The 19,311-nt window shown below is 38.4% G+C and overlaps 1 protein-coding gene across 3 annotated transcripts in view; it reads left to right on the top strand.

Moving 5' to 3' along the window:
- Positions 1 to 19,311, top strand: part of DCAF5 (DDB1 and CUL4 associated factor 5) — a 99,950-nt gene that overhangs the window by 35,218 nt on the left and 45,421 nt on the right. For all 3 annotated transcript variants that reach the window (XM_081290711.1, XM_081290712.1, XM_081290713.1), the window contains one exon: positions 1,469 to 1,598. In XM_081290711.1, coding sequence (XP_081146837.1) covers positions 1,469 to 1,598 — 130 coding nt within the window. The remainder of the gene's footprint in view (positions 1 to 1,468; positions 1,599 to 19,311) is intronic.

Here is a 19,311-nt window from a genome sequence, read left to right as displayed (position 1 = left end):
ACAGAGGGATTTCTCTCTGTCTTCAAAGGCCCTTTCCTCCAGTGCCACTGTCATGCCCACCTCTCCCCTTTAGTTTGGCTGTGTAATGATAACACCCATGTACACCGAGTTTACTAGCCTGCCTGCTTCGTCTGGCTGGGTCTAGGTCTTTTTATTTTTCTATATTTCAAACATGTAACATGCTGGGCTGTGCTTGTTATTTGAGGTTCAGGCTATCATAGAAGCTTGTCCTTAGGGTCAGGCAGGTCAGGTTACAGCAAGAAGCACTTATAGCTCAATCTCTATGTGATTAGTAGATGAGATTTTCCTTTGTTTGCACTGCCTGATGACTGCGAGTACTTTGCCTACTTAGAGACTTATGTAGTAATGTATTTGGAAATCATAGACTGAAAAGTGCTTTCTGTGTTTCACTCTAACAGGTTCTATAAAAGTGATTCCTTCCTCACTTGGGGCCTGATAATTAATACAGATGGACACAGGGGTTGTAGGTGAAGTTGACTGGGACCTGACTGAATGCAAAAGAAGTTCAAGTATTAGGTTTTTAGAAAAATATTTTTAGTGGGACATGGTGGCACATACCCATAATCCTGGTGTGGATGCATGCCTATAATCCCAGCAAATCAGGAGGCTGAGGCAGGAGGATCTCAAGTCTGAGAATATCCTGGGCAACTTAGCAAGACCCTGTCTCAAAATAAAGAATAAAAAGGACTGCAGATGTAGCTTAGTGGTAGAATGCTTCTGTGTTCAATCCTTAGTACTGGGTTGGGGGGGAAGGTAAATAAATGAATAAATAAATAAAATTAAAAAAGGACTGGGGCTATAGCTCAATGGAGAGTGTGTGGTCATGAAGCCCTGGGTTGAATCCCCAATACCTACCCTCTTGACACACATTCTAAAACTGGAAGTCAAATCATAAAAATAAACACTAAGCCATTTAGGCATTGCAAACCATAAAAAAAAAATTAAAATTTTAAAAAACAACCTTGTACTATTGTTTTGCGCTATCTTAATTTTTTTCACTGTTTGGCTTTGTCTTCACTGAATCTACTGCAGTTTTAAAACTTTTATTTTTTAAACTAATAAATTTGGATTAAAGTTGTAATAATTGTACCAGAAACTGATCATGAATTTTTTTAGCTAATGTGGAATTCAGTTTTACTAACTAACTGTAAAATAGTTTACCTTCCCCTTTTCAGGTACCATATGATTTCTAAGTATTGTGACTTAAAATTTGGTTAAATGTGTTTAAATTACTGTTGTTGTATTTTCTGCATGAAGAAGTGTTTGAAGGACTCAGGAGGGAATTTGAGGAAAGGTATCTGTGGTGATTTGTACTATGTTGGGGTTCTGGTTCTTTGGGGGGATTATTCAAAAGTATGCTCCTACTTGGATTCATACGTTTACGCATCTGACTGCCATTGACCCAAAGATGACTAGAATGAACCAATCATAATTTCTCTTTTCACAGAGCCCTTCTGCCTGGCAAACTACCCATCAGCCTTTCACAGTGTCATGTTTAACCCTGTGGAGCCCAGGTTATTGGCCACAGCCAATTCAAAGGAAGGAGTGGGACTCTGGGATATCCGAAAACCTCAGAGGTGAGCCCCTCTTAATTCACACTTTCCCCTCCCTTATTTCTCAGGTAAAGTGATTAGCCAGCAAGTGTTGTGAACTTGTTTGACAGCTGGTCTCAATTAGGCATCTCTTAACATGCACTGGTGTTTCTGAAGCCAAAAGAACCTATTTCCAAGCAGCCAACAAAATGAGAAATCCATAGACATTGCTGATGAGGAGTTATAAGTTATAATCTGGATTCTGGATGGGGTCAGTTCTAGGCAAATTACATGAAGTAATTGCCCCAGCCTCTTGAGCTGCTGGGATTATAGGCATGCATCCACACCAGGATTCTTATTTTATTTAGAAGCAGGGTCTCCCTAAGTTGCTGAGGCTAGCCTTGAACTTGTGATCCTCCTACCCCAAGTAGCTTCAGTCCTGCCTTTTTTCTTGAGGCCTGGCATTCCCTACATGTGCAGGAACTCTTCCACGGGGAGAAGGATTTGCCAAACTCACTGCTGTTAAACCAGGGGTTCTTAACCACAGGCTGGAAGGAGTTCCTCTAAATTGTGAGCCCCCAAATTATATAAATGTAAGTATATTTTTCTGAGAAGGAAATTTGTTTGCTTTATCAATTTCTCAAGAAGGACCAGTGACCACAAAAGTTTAAGAGCTACTGCACTATAGTTTTGTGGACCTAGTATATTTGCCTTCTGATTTCATTATTAAATAAGCACACCTTGGACAATCTTGACCTAGTGGTATAAGTCACTAATGGGTGAATTTCAAGCATCATTAAAAGATGTGGAAATGGGGTTGAGTAGGAGGTTCTTTCATGAAAATCCCATGAGGGAAGGATAACCTTTATGGCACCTGTACATAAAGCTGACCTTGCTTTATAAGACAGCTAGCTTTTCTGGAAATCGTATGGGGAGGCAGTTTCATTTTGTAAAGCAATATTATAGAAGATGGGGCTGGGGCTGTAGGTCAGTGGTAGACGCGTGCCTAGCACATGTAAGGCCCTGGGTTCGATCCTCAGCACCACATATAAATAAAATAAACATATTGTGTCTAACTGCAACTAAAAAATAAATATTTTTAAAATATATAGGGGCTGGGATTGTGGCTCATCAGTAGAGCTCTCGCCTAGCACAGGCGGGACCCGGGTTCGATTCTCAGCACCACATAAAAATAAAGGCATTGTGTTGTCCATCTATACCTAAAAAATAAATAAATAAATATTTAAAAAATAATAAATAAAAATAAAGAATATATAGAAGAATGTAATGGAAAGTAAGTAAGTATGGGCCTCAGATGAAAGGGCAGTTAAGTATAGAGAATTATCTTCCTTGACTTTTTCTCTTGCCTAATTCTCTCTATGAGGCAGTCAAAGGGAGTTGAAACTATTACAGCAGATCTGTGTAGGCAGGGAGTGTCCCTAGTGTTGAGCAGGGCTCCCTGAGGTACCACAGGACAGCAAAGCTTTTGCTAGGCCTTTCTGTTGTATATACACTTGGCTCTTGTTTTTCCAGTGCATGTAATGGCAGGCCCCTAATGTGCCTTTGCACTGTGTGCTTATGGAGATCTTCTGTCTTCAAGGAAGACAATCTCTAATATTCATCAGCAGAGTATTCTACCACTCACACTTTCTAGGAACAACTGTTCTGCCTTATCCACACTATAAAAGGCAGGGTTTGGACTGATTATGCCAACTTTCTCCTAATGTACTATCTCCTTCACTTAAAATTGCAATGAATAGCTGGCAATAGGAGTGGGGCACTGAGCTATTTCATCTCCAGTGGAAAGCTTGAGTAATTCATGATGTCAGCAGTGTCTTGAGAGAAGAGGGGGAAGGAGTGTCTTAATTCTCCTCTTGATTCTCTTCCAGTCTTCTCGACTAGTTTATTGCTGTGCATCGTATGGGCCCTTTTCCCCTTTCCTTGTTAAACTTACAAAGGGCTTCTTTCTTAATAAAATTTCTAAGTGATGATTATTATTTTAGTTTTACACTGACATTTAGAGTTTTATACATACAATTATTTAAGAATTTAAAGGTAAACAAAAAAGAAAGAAGAACCCTGACATGCTTTTTGAATGTTTGTATATTAAGATGGTTCTTCTACTTCCAGGTCTCTAATTACTTATTCTCTCCAAAGGTAACAACAGTGAAAAAAGTGTCTTTCCAGGATATAATTTAATGCAAATATTAGCATGCATATGAATACTTAAAAAAAATTAGACTGCTGGCCATGGTGGCACATGCCCATAATCCCAGCAACTCAGGAGACTTGAGGAAGAAGGATCACAAGTTTGAAGCCTGCCTAGGCAATTAAATGAGACCCTATCTCAAAATAAAAATGAAGGTTGGGGATGTGGCTCAGTGGTAAAGTGCCCCTGGGTTTGATTTCCAATACCACTAAAAAAGAAGAAAAAGAAACTGAAAGAGCCTGTAATATCCACTATTCTCAACTCCTCCGAACCTTCAATTAACATGTCCTGGAGATCTTTTCTTATCAGCAATTACAGATTTGGCTCATTCTTTTAATGGCTATGTGATGTCCCATTAATGTGACATACCTAAAAACCAGTACTTGTTTCCAATTTGGGGCCTCTATAAACAAGGCTATGTTGAACATGTTTGCACACCTGTTTTGGCCTACTTTTGCAAAATATCTTTAGGAATTCAGAATAGTATTTTTTGTTTTTTGGGTTTTTTTGGTGGAGGTCTGAATCCCAGGCCTTGTGCATGCGAGGCAAGCACTGTACCAACTGAGCTACATCCCCAGCCCAAGAATAGTGTGTTTTTATATTTTTGATAAAAATTGTCAACTATACTCCCGCCACCAAAGCTGCATTGACTTACAAACTTACCAACTGTGTTTGAGATTATGTGTTTCTCCAGACCCTCACCAACACTGAAAGTGTTTCTAACATTTTAGAGGGAAAATTATAGCTTCTTGTTTTGATTTCTTCTTTAGCTATGGTTGAGGTTTTGTGGTTACTTTGGTAACATATAATTTTCAAAGCCCATGAGGGAAAAGAGTCACCTAATAAAGCTATTTGGTAATCTTAACTGATTTTTTTTTTTTTTTAATCAAAGGAGGAGCACAGTGCCAAGGGAACTAGGATGTTTTTGCCTGTTTATTCTAACCCTTCTAATATTCAGTGATGCTCTCTGGGCATCAGGTAGAAAAGAGCATGACATATTCTTAGAATACTTCTTAATTTCACAAAGTGGATTTTGTGAATTAAATTACAGATCTTTTCTGTTCAGATTCCCTCAGTGCAAGTTGGTATGGAGGAGGGAGAGAAGGCACTTTGTCTTTTCCATATAGGATTAATTATGCTGAGTTGCAGTAGATAATTTGTCTCTTGAGCACAGCTGCCTTGAAACCCTATCCCAGATCTTGGGGAGGTTCTGAGTCCCTTGGGTGGGAGGACAAGCCTGGAACAGGATAGGTGCACTTTAGAGATAAAGTATAGGGAGAGATTTTAGGGTATTTGTGAACCCCTTAAAATTACAGGTGAAATTATAGGTGCCTATTTGAGCAATCATATGTAGCATTTTTTTTCCCTTGGAACAAAAGCTTTGTCCAGGTTCTCATAGAGACCCTTGACCTCAAAAGGATAAGAGTTGCTTGATGTTCTGACCATTTTAGGTTTAGAGCCTATTTTGTTTCCTTACCAGCCTTATTAGTGACTTCCAGCTTATAATAGCATGGACATGTAGGTGGGTGAATTCAGGGCCTACTTGGAAGGGCTATTGGCCTTCTGGAAACGAATATAATCTCCTTGAAGCCATGAGGTAAGCCTTATGTTGAGTCCTTTCTGGCTGAACCTATGGATTATTCAATTTTTAAATGATTTCTGCAGCCTATTTCAAGCCTAATCAATAATGTTCTACTTTAGTTTGATAGCCTGTAGATGAGTGAGCAGAGACATTTATGTTCAACTCCTGCCCTGAAATAAGCTGATTAGAGAGCTAGCAAGAAGAATAAAATGTCAGTTGTAGAAAAGAATTTAGTTATCACCAATTTCCTCATTGTACAGGTTAAGAAACTAGCCTAGCAAGGTATGGGAACACAGAAAAACTTAATGGCTTATAGAGTATGGGATCCAAAGCCACACATGGGTATAGATCCAGGCAGTACGTCTTAATAGCCACATGATCCTTAATAAACTACTTTACCTCTTAATGCCTTGTAATCATAAATAATAGCTAACTTTTTGAACATTACACATGCCAGGGGTAATGACAGTTACCTGAATAGCCACCTTATTTAATCCTTATGACAGCCATATGAAATAAGTTCTTATTGATTGATTGATTGTACCAGGGACAGTCAATCACTGAGCCACATCCCTAGCCCATTTTTTATTTTGAGACAAGGTCTCATCAGGTTGCTTAAGCTGGCTTTGAATTTGCGATCCTCCTGCCTCAGCCTCCTGAGCTGCTGTAATTATAGGTTTGTGCCACTGTACCCAGCACTCTGTTATCATTTTAATGACAAGGAAATTAAGGCATAAAGAGGTGAAATAACTTGTGTTTATATACAGATATATCCCCACTTTCCCCTTTTTCCCCCCTAAATCAGATAGCGTCCCTACACATTCTAGTTTTTCTTGACCTATGCCTCCTTGCAGTAGAACTTTTCCAGAATTCCTGTCAGATTTTTCTGATAGACTTTTCCAACTCCTTTAGACTGTCTGCCCCTAAAAATTAACCCCTTTTCCCTGACTCATTGGCCCAGCCTCTGTCTTTATGTTGGCTTTCCAAGATTCTTGCTTTTCTAATCCTGGTAACCTGCATGTACTATTTATTTTGCTGTGAAACCTTAGAACAGAAGTTGGAAACTAGCTGCCTATAGGCTAGATTGAACCCACACAGAGTCTTTGTTTGTTCTACATGATATAATAGAGATTGGCATATTACACAGAAAATGGCAGTTTCTCACATCTCTTGAAAAAGTCACAAGATCTCATATTCTCGGACTTGGTTCTCATATGGTTAGTAGTCAGCCAAAACTTAGTCACAGGCTCTCCTTTAAATTTGATGATGTGTCCAGGTCCCACCACTTCTTTATGTCTTGATATAGATAAAACCCCTCATTATTTGCCTGGCCCTATAGATATTGGAGTTGGAAGGGTCAGTTTTAGGGATTTCAAAGGTGATGAGTATAATTGACTGAATAAGAGAAAATGTCACATATATAAGAAAATATTGAATATTTGAACAAGGTTTCATTTACTTCATTTAGATTATATCTGCTGTTATCTTTTTACAACTGTCGTCCCTTGTTGCTGCCAGCATCCCACTTATGTCTTGCTTAGACTATTGCAGTGGCCCTTGAACAATTTTCAGAACTGAGATCTTCTAATGAGTAAAGAATCAGGAAAAAGCAGAATTCCCCCTGCTGTCACTTTGCTTATTTCACCCTTTTCATTGCCTGTTTTAGCTGTCTGCTCACCCACCACCCTTCTGATCTTTTTAGTATCTGTCAGGAACTGTTAGTTCTGTGACAGGTAACAGTGTCTTGCTTTGACAAGGATAATAGAGAGAGTGGTTCTTTCCCACTCAGTAAAACTAGGGCAAGCCAGGAATCCATACAGAGACTTACTTTATAAGATGGTGCTTTTAGGTTTTGTATACATGATATAACAGAAAATGGACAGGTACAGATTCCCATTTTCAAAAGAAATTGTTCTTAGGACCTTGTCTGCCTTTGGGGATCTCTAAGTTAAAGAGATCTCTTTCTCTCTTTAGGGCCTATGTCAATCCTGCTTCTGTAGAGATCATATTAAATGTAAATCTTTGCCTTCTATACAAGCCGGACAATCTCTGCCATATTGCATTTGAAGGTTGCTCATGCTATTGTGGGAAAATGGAGCTCAAGGTTCAACATCAAAGGCTGGAAAAGGTGCCTCATGCTTTGACATTTGTTTAAACTTTAAGGAATGAAGATTTTTCCTTATCTTGACCTTCTTCTTTTCATAATGTAGAACCATCAGAGTGGACAGATTTCTTAAAATTTTTTTAAAAAGATCCCCAAAGCACTATATATGAAAGAAAAAAATTGATAAATTGGATTACATTCAAATTAAGAACTTCTGTTTGTCAGACTTCGTTTGTTAATAGATAAGCTAAGGATAATAACATATTTGTAATACATATATTGAACAAATTTGCTATCCAGAGTATATAAAGAACTATAAACCAAAGACAAAAACCTCAGGTTTTGTTTTGTTTTGTTTTTCAGTGCTGGGGATAGAACACCAGGTCTTACACACACATACTAAGCAAGTGCTCTGCACTAAGCTACATCTCTAGCCCCTAAATTCAGTTTTTTAAATGAGCAGAAATGTTGAACAGGTGCTTCACCAAACAAGATATCCATATAGCTAATAAGTGCTTGAAAGGTACTCAACTTTGTTATTTATGAGGTAATTGAAAATTAAAAACATAATGAGTTATCACTATATGCCCAGATAGATAAAACTTTAAAAAGATGAATAGTATTGAAAAGAGTGTGGAACAAATGAAGCTCTCATACATTTTAGGTGAGTCTAAATTAGGGAAAGCTAGTGTCAGTCTCTACAAAAGCTAAACGTTTCACTCAGCAATCTCACTCTTAGGAATACCTAAGAGAAGTGTACACATATTTGCATCAAAGTCATACACAAGAATATTTCAGCTGCTTTTTTCATAATAGCCAAAAGCTAGAAACAACTTAAATGTCATTTAAAGAAAATGAGTAAATAAACTGTGGAATAGCCATACAATAAAATGCTACACAAACATAAAAATGAATTATAGATACACACATTGACATGGATGAATCTCATAGTCATAATGTAGAATGAAAAAAGCCAGATACTGATCAAACAGATCTATATTGTAAGTTCAATTTGTGTAACATTTAGAAACAGTTATAGAAGTTAGAGTAGTGGTTACCCAATCCCTAGAGTATTGACCTAGGTAGTCATATCTTGGTCTGGCTAGTGTTTTCATGGTTGTATACGTATATACAAATGTATTCACCTATATACATGTAGTATTAATGCATTGATCCTATCATATTGTTAAAAAAAAAATCGAAGGCCACTATTGCTTCAAGTGTGTGTTTACATTCTTCCCTGTGATTCTAGAGGTTGTAACAATATAATCATTTCTTTAGGGAGCTAGCTTAAAGGGACAAAAGAAGGGGAGGAAAGAGAGGAGAGGCCAGCATTTTTTTTTTTTTTTTTAGTTTTTTTAGGTGAATGCAATATTTTTATTTTATTTTTATGTGGTGCTGAGGATAGAACCCAGTGCCTCATGCACGCCAGGCAAGTGCACTACCACATGAGCCACATCCCCAAGCGGAGCCAGCAGTTTAGATGGTTAGAAAATTGCAGTGGACAAGTCTGGGCTCATTGAAGTTCGATTTTCAGAATGATGAGCTCTAGTCAAAGGATATGCCTTCTAGTTAGCTATTCTTTTCTTTCTTTCTTCTTCCACTCACTCATCTTTACCATACATAGTCATACAATACTCATGCAAGCATCCTATCCACTGAAACCCTTAATAAAAGCCTTGTTTTGGCACTGGGGATATAGCTCAGTTGGTAGAGTACTTGCCTTGCATGCATAAGGACCTGAGTTCAATCCTTAGCAACACACACACACACACACACACACACACACACACAAAAAAAAAAAAAAGGCCTTGTTTTCTCCCTAATACTGTATTCCTTTTTTAACTTGTTTTTATTAATGTTATCATCACTTTTTAATCATTCTGGCTGAAGTCTCAGTCCTGTGTAATTCTTCTGTCTCTCCCTCTGCTGTAATCAGCCTTGTTCTGTTAGTGCCTGGTCATTCTTTGCCGTTCACAAAGCTGCCACCGCATGTTACATCCATATCAGACTTTGCATAAGGCAACAGCTCTCTCTCTCTCTCTTTCTCTCTCTCTCTCTAGAGAGAGAGAGAGAATTTTTTAATATTTATTTTTCAGATTTTGGTGGACACACCATCTTTTATTTTATTTTTATGTGGTGCTAAGGATCTAACCTAGCGCCCCGTGCATGCCAGGCGAGAGCATTACCGCTTGAGCCACATCCCCAGTCCCAGCACCCTCTCTTTAACTTGCCTGTTTGTTTGTTTGTTTGTTTGTTTAGGAGGGTACTGGGGATTAAATCCAGGGGCACTTAACTGAAGCCACATCCTCAGCCCTTTTTATTTTTTATTTTATGACAAGGTCTCACTAAGTTGTTTTGGGCCTTACTAAGTTGTTGAGGCTAGTCTTGAACTCTAGATCCTCCTGCCTCAGCCTTCCAAGCTGCCCAGATTACAGGTGTGCACCACCATGCCTGACTTGCCTGTTTCTAATAGCAGTATCCTTAAACATAATTGTTACTATTGCCCTATGCAGGAGCTTTAGCAACTTCTTATGATCTTTGTTTAATTTGCATCCATATCCAAAACTTATAATATGAGATGTTCTAAGAAAAAAATAATTTTGTTTTGGAATGTTTTGGAATGAATGTATGACCTACTTTACTGGATAAAATCAAAACTCCTTAAGCAGTCTGTTCTTTCTCCATGCAGCCTCCCTTCTCCCCTTGTATTACTCCCAAACATATAAATAAACAGAGGAGAATTTTTCATTTTTTCTTTAACTATTCAGTTCCTAGTTGCTGAAGTCAAGTGAAAACCCATAAGGGAGAACTTCCTTGCTAGACCTCCCTATTACATATTCTTCCTTTACTCACTGTGTCCCTAGTACCCAACAGTTAAGTATCTAATGAACAAAACTTAGCCTTAGGAGGGGAAAGGATTTCTCTGTTCACTACTTCTAAAAAGTAGTTATGGTCTGTGGTATTCATGTTGCATGTGTTAGCCACTGCATTTACCATTATTAATTGTTAAATGACTATGTTTTTACCTCCAGCTGAGTACTGGGAAGGATATCTCTGATCCTTCCCAGTACTCAGTGATTGCTTCACAGAAAGGAGGTACTTGTGCTAATCAGTATTATTACTTGTGCTTTTCTGTGAATTTTAAAGGACAGAGCCATGTGTCATTCATCTTTAATCTCTAGTCCCAAGCACAATTCTTGCAATGTTATAGAAGCTTAGTATATGTTGAATGAATGCATAGTATTGTGCTTATCCCAAATCCCAAAAAAACCAAAGGTCAGATGTTCTCTCTGATATGTAGCCACTAACACTCAACAAGGGGCAGGGTGGGGTGGGGTGGGGAAAAGTAGAAATTCAGTGGATTATACAAAGAGAATGAAGAGAATGATGGGGGGGATAGGAATAGGAAAGGTAGTGGATTGAATCTGACATAACTTTCCTATGTATACATATGAATACACCACAGTGAATCTCAACGTTGTGTACATCCACAAGACTGGGATCCTACTTAGAATAAAATATACTCCATATTTGTATTTGTATAAATATAACAGACTCTATATCATATATAACTATAAAGAACAAAAAAAATTTAAAAATAGTCTATTTTCAAAGCTAATTTTTTGTAATGTTTCTGGACCTGAAATCCCTGAGTATAATGCCATGGATAAAAATGTTGTTTCTGAGGAAGTGGATGTAAAAGGGGTTCTTGCTGGGCTTTGAACACCTTGTCATTTTTGTGGGAGAAAGCCAGGTGTTCTAGTGAAATTGTTTTCTAGTTTTTAAGCCACAAGATGGAGCTATAGAATCAATTTTGCTCACTGGAGAACTCCAAGCTCTGGTATCCTAACTTGGTATCCTCAAACTTCAGAATTACCTTGTGCTCCATTTTGAAGTCCATAACTAGAGATTAAATTGTTTGTCAGGAATGGGACCTGTGAATCTGCCATTTTTTAAAATATGACCCAGGTGATTTCACAACTTTACTTGTCTTGCATGATGGAAGCAGAAGTCTGTGATGAATTTGCTGCCAAGTTCAGCCAGACTCAGGGTCTTTGGGCTTTAGGCCAGAGCTTCCCTGTATCTATTCCTTCACACCAAACACAGATTGAAAACCTTAGATTCAGACCATAGCATCGGGGGAATATTTAGTGCATGGATGGGAGATTTAGAAGCATGTACCATTTCTTATGCATCCTATAATAACTCTCTCTAAGTCTAGGTATTCAGGAAGAGATGATATCAGAACCCTAAATCAAGTGGACTTTCTTATTTTTAAAATCAAATGTTTAGCTGGGTGTGGTAGTGTTCATCTATAATCTCAGCAGCTTGGGAGGCTGAGACAGGAGGATCAGGATCACAAGTTCAAAGCCAGACTCAGCAACAGCGAGGTACTGTCTCTCAATAAAAATACAAAAAAATAGGGGTGGGGATGTGGCTCAGTTGTTGCGTGCCCCTGAGTTCAATCCCTGGTAGCTTCCCCCTACCTCCCAAAAAAAAAAAATCAAATGTTCACATTTTCTTTTTAAAACATTTTACAAAATAATTTTCAAATTTATATAAAAGTAGGATAGTAAAATGAACTCCTATACCTACCACTCAGCTTCATAAATTGCTGATGGGAGTGTATAATGGTATAGCTACTCTGGAAAAGAGTTTGGTGGTTTTTTTTATAAATTAAAGATGAACTTATGACCCAGCGATTATACTCTTGGGTATTTATCTAAGATATAAACACTTATTTTCATACAGAAGTTCATACATGGTTGTTTATAGCAGATTTAATCAGAATGGGTCAAAGTAGGAAAATATGCACATATCCTTCAATGAATAAATAGCTAAACAAATTGGGGTATATTCATACCATAGAATATTACTCAGTGATTAAAAGAAGAAGGAGGAACTATTGACAGATGCAATAACTTTAATGAATTTCAAGAATTTTTTTTTTTTTTTTTTTTTTTGGTACTAGGGATTGAACCCAGTGGTACTCAACCACTGAGCCACATCCCAGCCCCTTTTTTGTGTTTTATTTAGAGACAGTGTCTCATTGAGTTGCTTAGGGCCTTGCTAAACCACTGAGATTACAGGTGTGTGACGCTGTGCCCAGCTTCAAAGAGATTTTGCTGAAGGAAGAATTTAATCTCAAAAAGAATGCTTACTCCTTGGGTTCCTTTTATGGGATATTTATGAAATAATATAAAGATGAGAACAAATTAGTGGTTTCCAGGAGTTAAGTTGAGGATTAAGAAAATCTTGTGATAGTGCAGATAAGTATCCTCATCGTGATGGTGGTTCCGTGAAGTCACACGTATGACATAACTACATGTGTGCTCACACAATTGAGAGTACACATATAAATGATAAAATGTGAAAAAAAAAAAACAAACTTCTGAGGATGTACCACTATAAATTTCCTGCTTTGTTTTGTTTTGGTTTTCATCTTTTTCTTTTGTTTGTGGTACGGGGTATTGAACCCAGGGCCTTGTACATGCCAGGCTAGTGCTCTACAACTGAGCTAAGCCCCCAGACCTTTTTAAAAAATTTTAATCTGAGACAGGGTCTTGCTAAATTGCCCAGGTTTTCCTCGAATTTGTGATCCTCCTTTCTCAGTCTCCAGGGTAGTTGGGATAATAGACATGTGCCAGAATACTGCCTGGCTAAAATTTAAAAAAAGAATACAAATAACGTAATAATATTCTCCTTTTGAAATTGTCAATAGGGTTAAAGTTTCCTCTAATTACCTCTTCTATCCCTGGTCCGTTTCCCCTTCCCTTCATGGTAATGAGTATTATGAGTTTATATTATATACATCCAGAAGGTTTTTTTTTTGGCTTCTATATGCTTGTACAGATTCCCTTAGAAAACATATGGTATTGTTTATGTATACATGTGGTTTTTACACAAATGATATACTATTCTATAATCATTGTACAACTTTTTTGCTCATCAGTACGTTAGGAATTTATGGATATATTAACATATCCAGACTTATCTTGTTTATTTTGGTAATTAATAATTTGAGTCAACTCACCTACTTTCTCTGTTAAGAATCAGCAGAGGGGTCAGGCACAGTGGTGCATGCCTGTAATCGAAGAGGCTTGTGAGGCTGAGGCAGGAGGATCACGAGTTCAAAGCCAGCCTCAGCAACTTAGTGAGGTGTAAGCAACTCAGTGAGATCCTGTCCCTAAATAAAAAATAAAAAGGGCTGGGGATGTGGCTCAGTAGTTGAGTGCCCCTGGGTTTAATCCCTAGTACCCCACCACCAAAAAAAAAAAAAAAAAAGGAGAGGTTGTTCTTCCAGAAATTCTTTAAGACCATTCCCACTTCTGTCTCCCCAGTGGAGAATACTTATTGTTCCTATGTCCTCTCATAGCACACCCCTCATTACAGCACCATTCACATTCACGTTATGGAAGGAAACTGGTGGATTTCCTATCCTTTATTAGTCGTTGATGGGGTTTTATTCATCTTATCATATCTTTTAATCAATGTGCCTGGCACAGTACCTAGAATAGTTAGCAGGTATTCAAAAATGTTTAAATTCTTTGTTTTGGTTCTAAGGATTAAACCAGGGGTGCCTTACCACTGAGGTATATCCTTAACCTCCCCCCTTTTTTAATTTATTTTTTTTAATTGTAGAGGGACACAATATCTTTATTTTTTATTTGTTTTTTTATGTGTGCTGAGGATTGAACCTAGGGCCTCATGCAAGGCAAGTGCTCTACAACCCCAGCCCCCCTTTTTAATCTTGATATATGGTCTCACTAAGGTTGCTTGGGGCCTCGCCAAGTTGCTGAATCTGGCCTCGACTTTGTGATTCTCCTGCCTCAGCCTCCTGAGGTTATAAACTTGCTTAAATTCCTTTTTTTTTTTTTTTTCTGTTTTGTACCAGGGATTGAACCCAGGGTGCTTAACCACTGAGCAACATCCCCAGCCCTTTTTATGTTTTATTTTGAGACAGGTTCCCACTGAATTACTTAGGCCTCATTAAGTTGCAGAGGCTGGCTTTGAACTCATGATCCTCCTGCCTCAGCCTCTCAAACTACTGGGATTATAAGCTAAGCATATTTAAATTCTTACTTTTTGTTGGCCACGTAAGTGATTAGCAATGGATTCATTTACCTCTCTTGAAGGATGAAGGTGGCATCATGTGAAGAGAAGGAAACCTGAATTGTCATTCGCAAATTTTGTGAGCCACAGTTGTGTACCTACTCCTATTTCTGAAACTTTTCTTTTTTTAATATTTATTTTTTAGGTTTTTTTTTTTTAAGTGGACACAATGTCTTTATTTTACATTTATGTGGTGCTGAGGATCAAACCCAGTGCCTAGTACATGCTAGGTGAGCACTCTACCACTGAGCCACAACCCTGGTCCCTATTTCTGTAACTTTATGCTGCTCTGCTGCTTGCCTCTTAGGATTGAGTTTTGTGGTCAGACAAATATCAGGAGCTGTGTAAACCTTGAGCATTTTTATTTTAATGTTCTAAGTCAAGAGTTTTTCATACTGCTGCTGTTCATGATCTATTAGGTCATTTACTCAACAGCTATTATTAAATGCCTATTACGTACCTAATATTATTCAAGGTTCAGATGCACCCGGAAAAGATAACTCATTTGGGAAGGAACATTTCAGGCTATAGAATCTACGAGTGCAAATGCTCTATAGCAGGAGCATGTCTGGCATGTTGTAGGAACAGTAAAAGAGGCACCATGTGGTTAGAGTAATGTACAAAGAGAGTTCTAGGGTCAGAGACATAAGGGATGAGGGTAGGTGGTATTATCTAAGGCCTTAATTGTAAAGAATCAGGGTTTTACTTTGGATGAAATGGGAAGTCATTAGAGGTTTTTCAGCAGAGCAATAATGTGATGGGATTCAGGAAGAGTGGAAGCAGGAGGAATAGATAGCATGCTCTTTCATGCTAGTGGGTCATGAAATCAATTTAAGTGGCCACAAATATGTAGGAAGGAAGGAAGGAAGGGAGGGAGGGAGGAAGGAAGGAAGGAAGGAAGGAAGGAAGGAAGGAAGGAAGGAAGGAAGGAAGGAAGGAAGGATAGTGCATTGCATATAGTAGGTGGTAAGCATCATTTGACAAATTTATACTAAAAGAATGTGGGTGTACTGGGATGCTATGTAAAATGTATTTAGTACAAAGGATTACTATGAAAACATTTAAAAGCCGTTGTTCTGAAACATTCATATTATTGCCAACTTTGGTTTTCAGATGTATTCTCAGTGAGTTGTTCCTGTAGGAAAGAAGCCATTTTCCTGTATTATCCTGTCTCACCAATCAGCAGTTTGAAGAAAGAGTTCTTGCCTTGACCTACCTACCTACCTTCCTTCCTTCCTTCCTTCCTTCCTTCCTTCCTTCCTTCTTTATTTATTTATTTTAGTTGTAGTTGGACATAATACCTTTATTTTAATTGTTTTTACGTGGTGCTGAGGATTGAATCCAGGGCCTCGCATGTGCAAGGCAAGCTCTCTACCACTGAGCCACAACCCCAGCTCCCTTCCTCTCTTCATTTGTTTTCAACTCTTTGTATAAGAGTTAATTTTACAAAGTACTAAATTGTAATTTTTGTTTTCTGACCCTCATCTGCTTAGGATTCCTCCCTCGGCCCCCCATCCCCCACCGGACTTTGCTTCTTTCCTCTTTAACATTCCTCTAGTTTTGTGGCCTTGTCACCTAGCACTCAGTGAACCCATCCCAGTTTCTTCTCACCTAGCACTCAGTGAACCCATCCCAGTTTCTTCTCCTGCCATTAGGAACTGCCTATTTATCTGCATATCTTCCCACCCACTCCTGCACTGTTACTGTTGCTGTAGCAACTGCCATCCTAATCTACCTCCTTCTACTTGCTTTTTTCTTCTTCCTAACAACCACTATTCATTGAACTCTCCCTCCCCAGTTTTATACACTGTGAGGTCAGGGCTGATGCTATGTAAGATGAAGATTAAGTGGCTGCTTACCAAACTCCTCTCTATTTTACAAAGCTTGTGGTAAAGGGTTTTGTTTTTGTTTTTAATTAGCCAGGCCATCTGATGAACTCTAATGACTAAATATTGAGTTCTTAATCCTGTGAGAAAGTCGTAAGTATCCTAGAAGATAACTGTTATGGTACTGCCTCTTAATTTATTTAGATGCCTGTTTTGACACTGTGTGACTTTTGGGATCTCTGGGCCAGAAGCAATTACCTGGCCTCTAGAATGCATTAGCTCTGAGCATGATTGGTTCTGGAAGATGAAGATTAGAAATACCACATTGCCTGCCATTCATGTTTGCTTAATGGATGGGCCATATATGCCATTTAATTATGCAAAGACCTCCTAAACAGGAATTGAGTCAAACCCTTCTGCCAAACTCTGTAAAACTTAAATTTCTGGATACTCAACAAGTACACCGAACTCATAAATATATTTTAAGCCAGAGAAGCTTAGTGGTGAATCATATTCAGGGAACAATAAATTTGTTTAGTCACAGAATACCATGAGTTTTTCTTAGACTAGTTGCCCAACAGTTTAAATTCCTTTAAAGAAATTTCAGTCTTGAGACTGAGGATTGTACTGTTTTAGAAAAAGAGCAAAAAGTTAGGCATGGTGGCATAAGCCTATACTCTCAGTTACTTGGGAGGCTGAGACAAGAGGATTGCTTGAGCCTAGAAATTCAAGTCTAGCCTGAGCAACATAGAGAGACCCCATCTCAAAAACAAAAACAACAACAACTAAACAAACAAAAAGCCGAGAGAACCCACATGCATACCCAGGTTCTTTAGCCCCCTTCCAGCTTATATAAAGGAAATGACTAAAGGATTATTGGGACCCTAAGCATACTTGAATTGGATGAGTGGTGGACTATGACTCCCTGAATTTGCTCACTTTTACCTAGTTCTAATATCTTCTAGGATTTGTTGTATTCTAAGAGTTGTGTTATAGGAAGTACAGAATATCCCATGTCCCTTATAGGTCATCCTGTCCTGAAGTAGAAACTGATGAAAGTTTTTATCTACCCCCAACCTGGAAGACCTCACTTATGCATCTTTGCATGTAGTATGAACCAGTTCTGATGTCTGAGTTGGAGTACTGCCTTGATTCTGTATGTTGCACAAGTCTTATAGAACTTTCACATAGAAAATATGGGGAAATTCATGCCAGTGGGCTTTGGAAAATCTTGTAGACACTATCAGGCAGCATCAGATAAACTACTTAACCATGGACTTATGGTAATCTAGGTTTATAGGCTTGGAAGGTTTTTCAGTTCCCTTTATTGTGCTGATATAACACTGTCTTTTCCTGGAAACAGCCTCAGCCTGTTTTCTTCTATTCCAAGGCTTTAACCTTGGTTAAGTACTTTTACACTGCTAGAACAATTAAGAAGTCCAGTTGAAGGGCTGGGGATGTGGCTCAAGCTGTAGCGCGTTTGCCTGGCATGCGTGCGGCCCGGTTTCGATCCTCAGCACCACATACAAACAAAGATGTTGTGTCCACCAAAAACTAAAAAATAAATATTAAAAAAATTTTCTGTCTCTCTCTCTCTCTCTCTCTCTCTCTCTCTCTCTCTCTCTCAAGAAGTCCAGTTGAGTTTTTGTTGTTGTTTTTGTAACTTCAATAAGCAACAATAAACTAAATGCAGTGAGGACTTTTTCCTGATATTCAGAGGTACTCTTGCTTTTTTCCCCCAGGTCTTTTGCATGCTGACCTTTGGATCACCTCCTACTGCATTCCTGTTGCATTTTACAGCAAATAGTTGGTTGAAGATAGGTTGGGAATAATGCATTTCTTTTATTTTTCCTATAGGAATGTTTTTATTTGAAGTCATTTTAACTTGCTTGGCTAGTTCTTTCAAGATACTGCTCATATCATCAGGGTTTATGATGGCAGCCATTTCTCTAGAGGAGTGGAGACAGAAGCATCTCTCTCATCAGGATCAGCATCCAGAAAGCAAATCAAGATTGAGGCATTCTTGTTACATAGAAGCACCTTTGGTTCTCCCAGAGGAAATGAGAAATTTCTTCTCCAACAGGGAATATGTTGAGGACAGAAAAAAATGGCGGTGTGTGTGTGTGTGTGTGGGGGGGTTGTTAGTAGAGAGTAACTCTGACCTTAAAAGGAATTGGAGTCATTACTAATAGACTTGGCTGTAAAAATCGCCATATTGTGTGATTGTGGCTAACTTTTCATTGAGATTCTGGTAATCTATCATTTCTCTATCTTTTCATTTTGCCCCCTTACTCCAATTCCAAAATGGGATCACATTTCTCAAAGTGTCATTAGAGAGTCACCTGCATCAGAATGAACCAGGGTTCCTTGTTAAATTGAAATACCTGGGCCCACTTCCCAGACTGAATTAGAATATCTGGGGGTGGATGCCAAGAACCTACATTTTTAAAAAATTCTAGATGATTTCTTATGCCTATTACTCTTGAAACCATGAGCTATGGAATCTTTGACATTATATATCCTAACTATGAGGACAAACTACTTTTAAGCCTTTTCTCCCTAGTGAACTAAAGCATCCTTATTTTCACCAGGAATAACCAGCTCAGAGGCCCTTCTGAGAAGTTATAGTTAATCACTTTCTGTATTTCAGGTGTCATTCATTCCTTTGGAAGGAATCAAAATTTTGTACCCAAACATGAAAGATTCAATGTTGGTAAATGCTGTTCTGTAGATTGCACCCCTAAACATTCTAGGAGCAAGATTCCTATGCACCTTCATTGTGTGAGTCAGGTTCCCTGCCTAGAAGTGTAGGCAAGAGAGAAGTTAGTAACTATCCTGAAGTCCATAAACATACCCCTGTAGTGTGGCCATGTTGCAAATGGTGGGTCAAGTAGCTTAGACCAAGATGAGATGGGCCCACA

This window comes from Spermophilus citellus, assembly GCF_964194105.1.
Source record: "Spermophilus citellus genome assembly, chromosome: 4".
Taxonomy (NCBI): Eukaryota; Metazoa; Chordata; class Mammalia; order Rodentia; family Sciuridae; genus Spermophilus; species Spermophilus citellus.
This window is presented reverse-complemented; position numbering and strand designations above follow the sequence as displayed.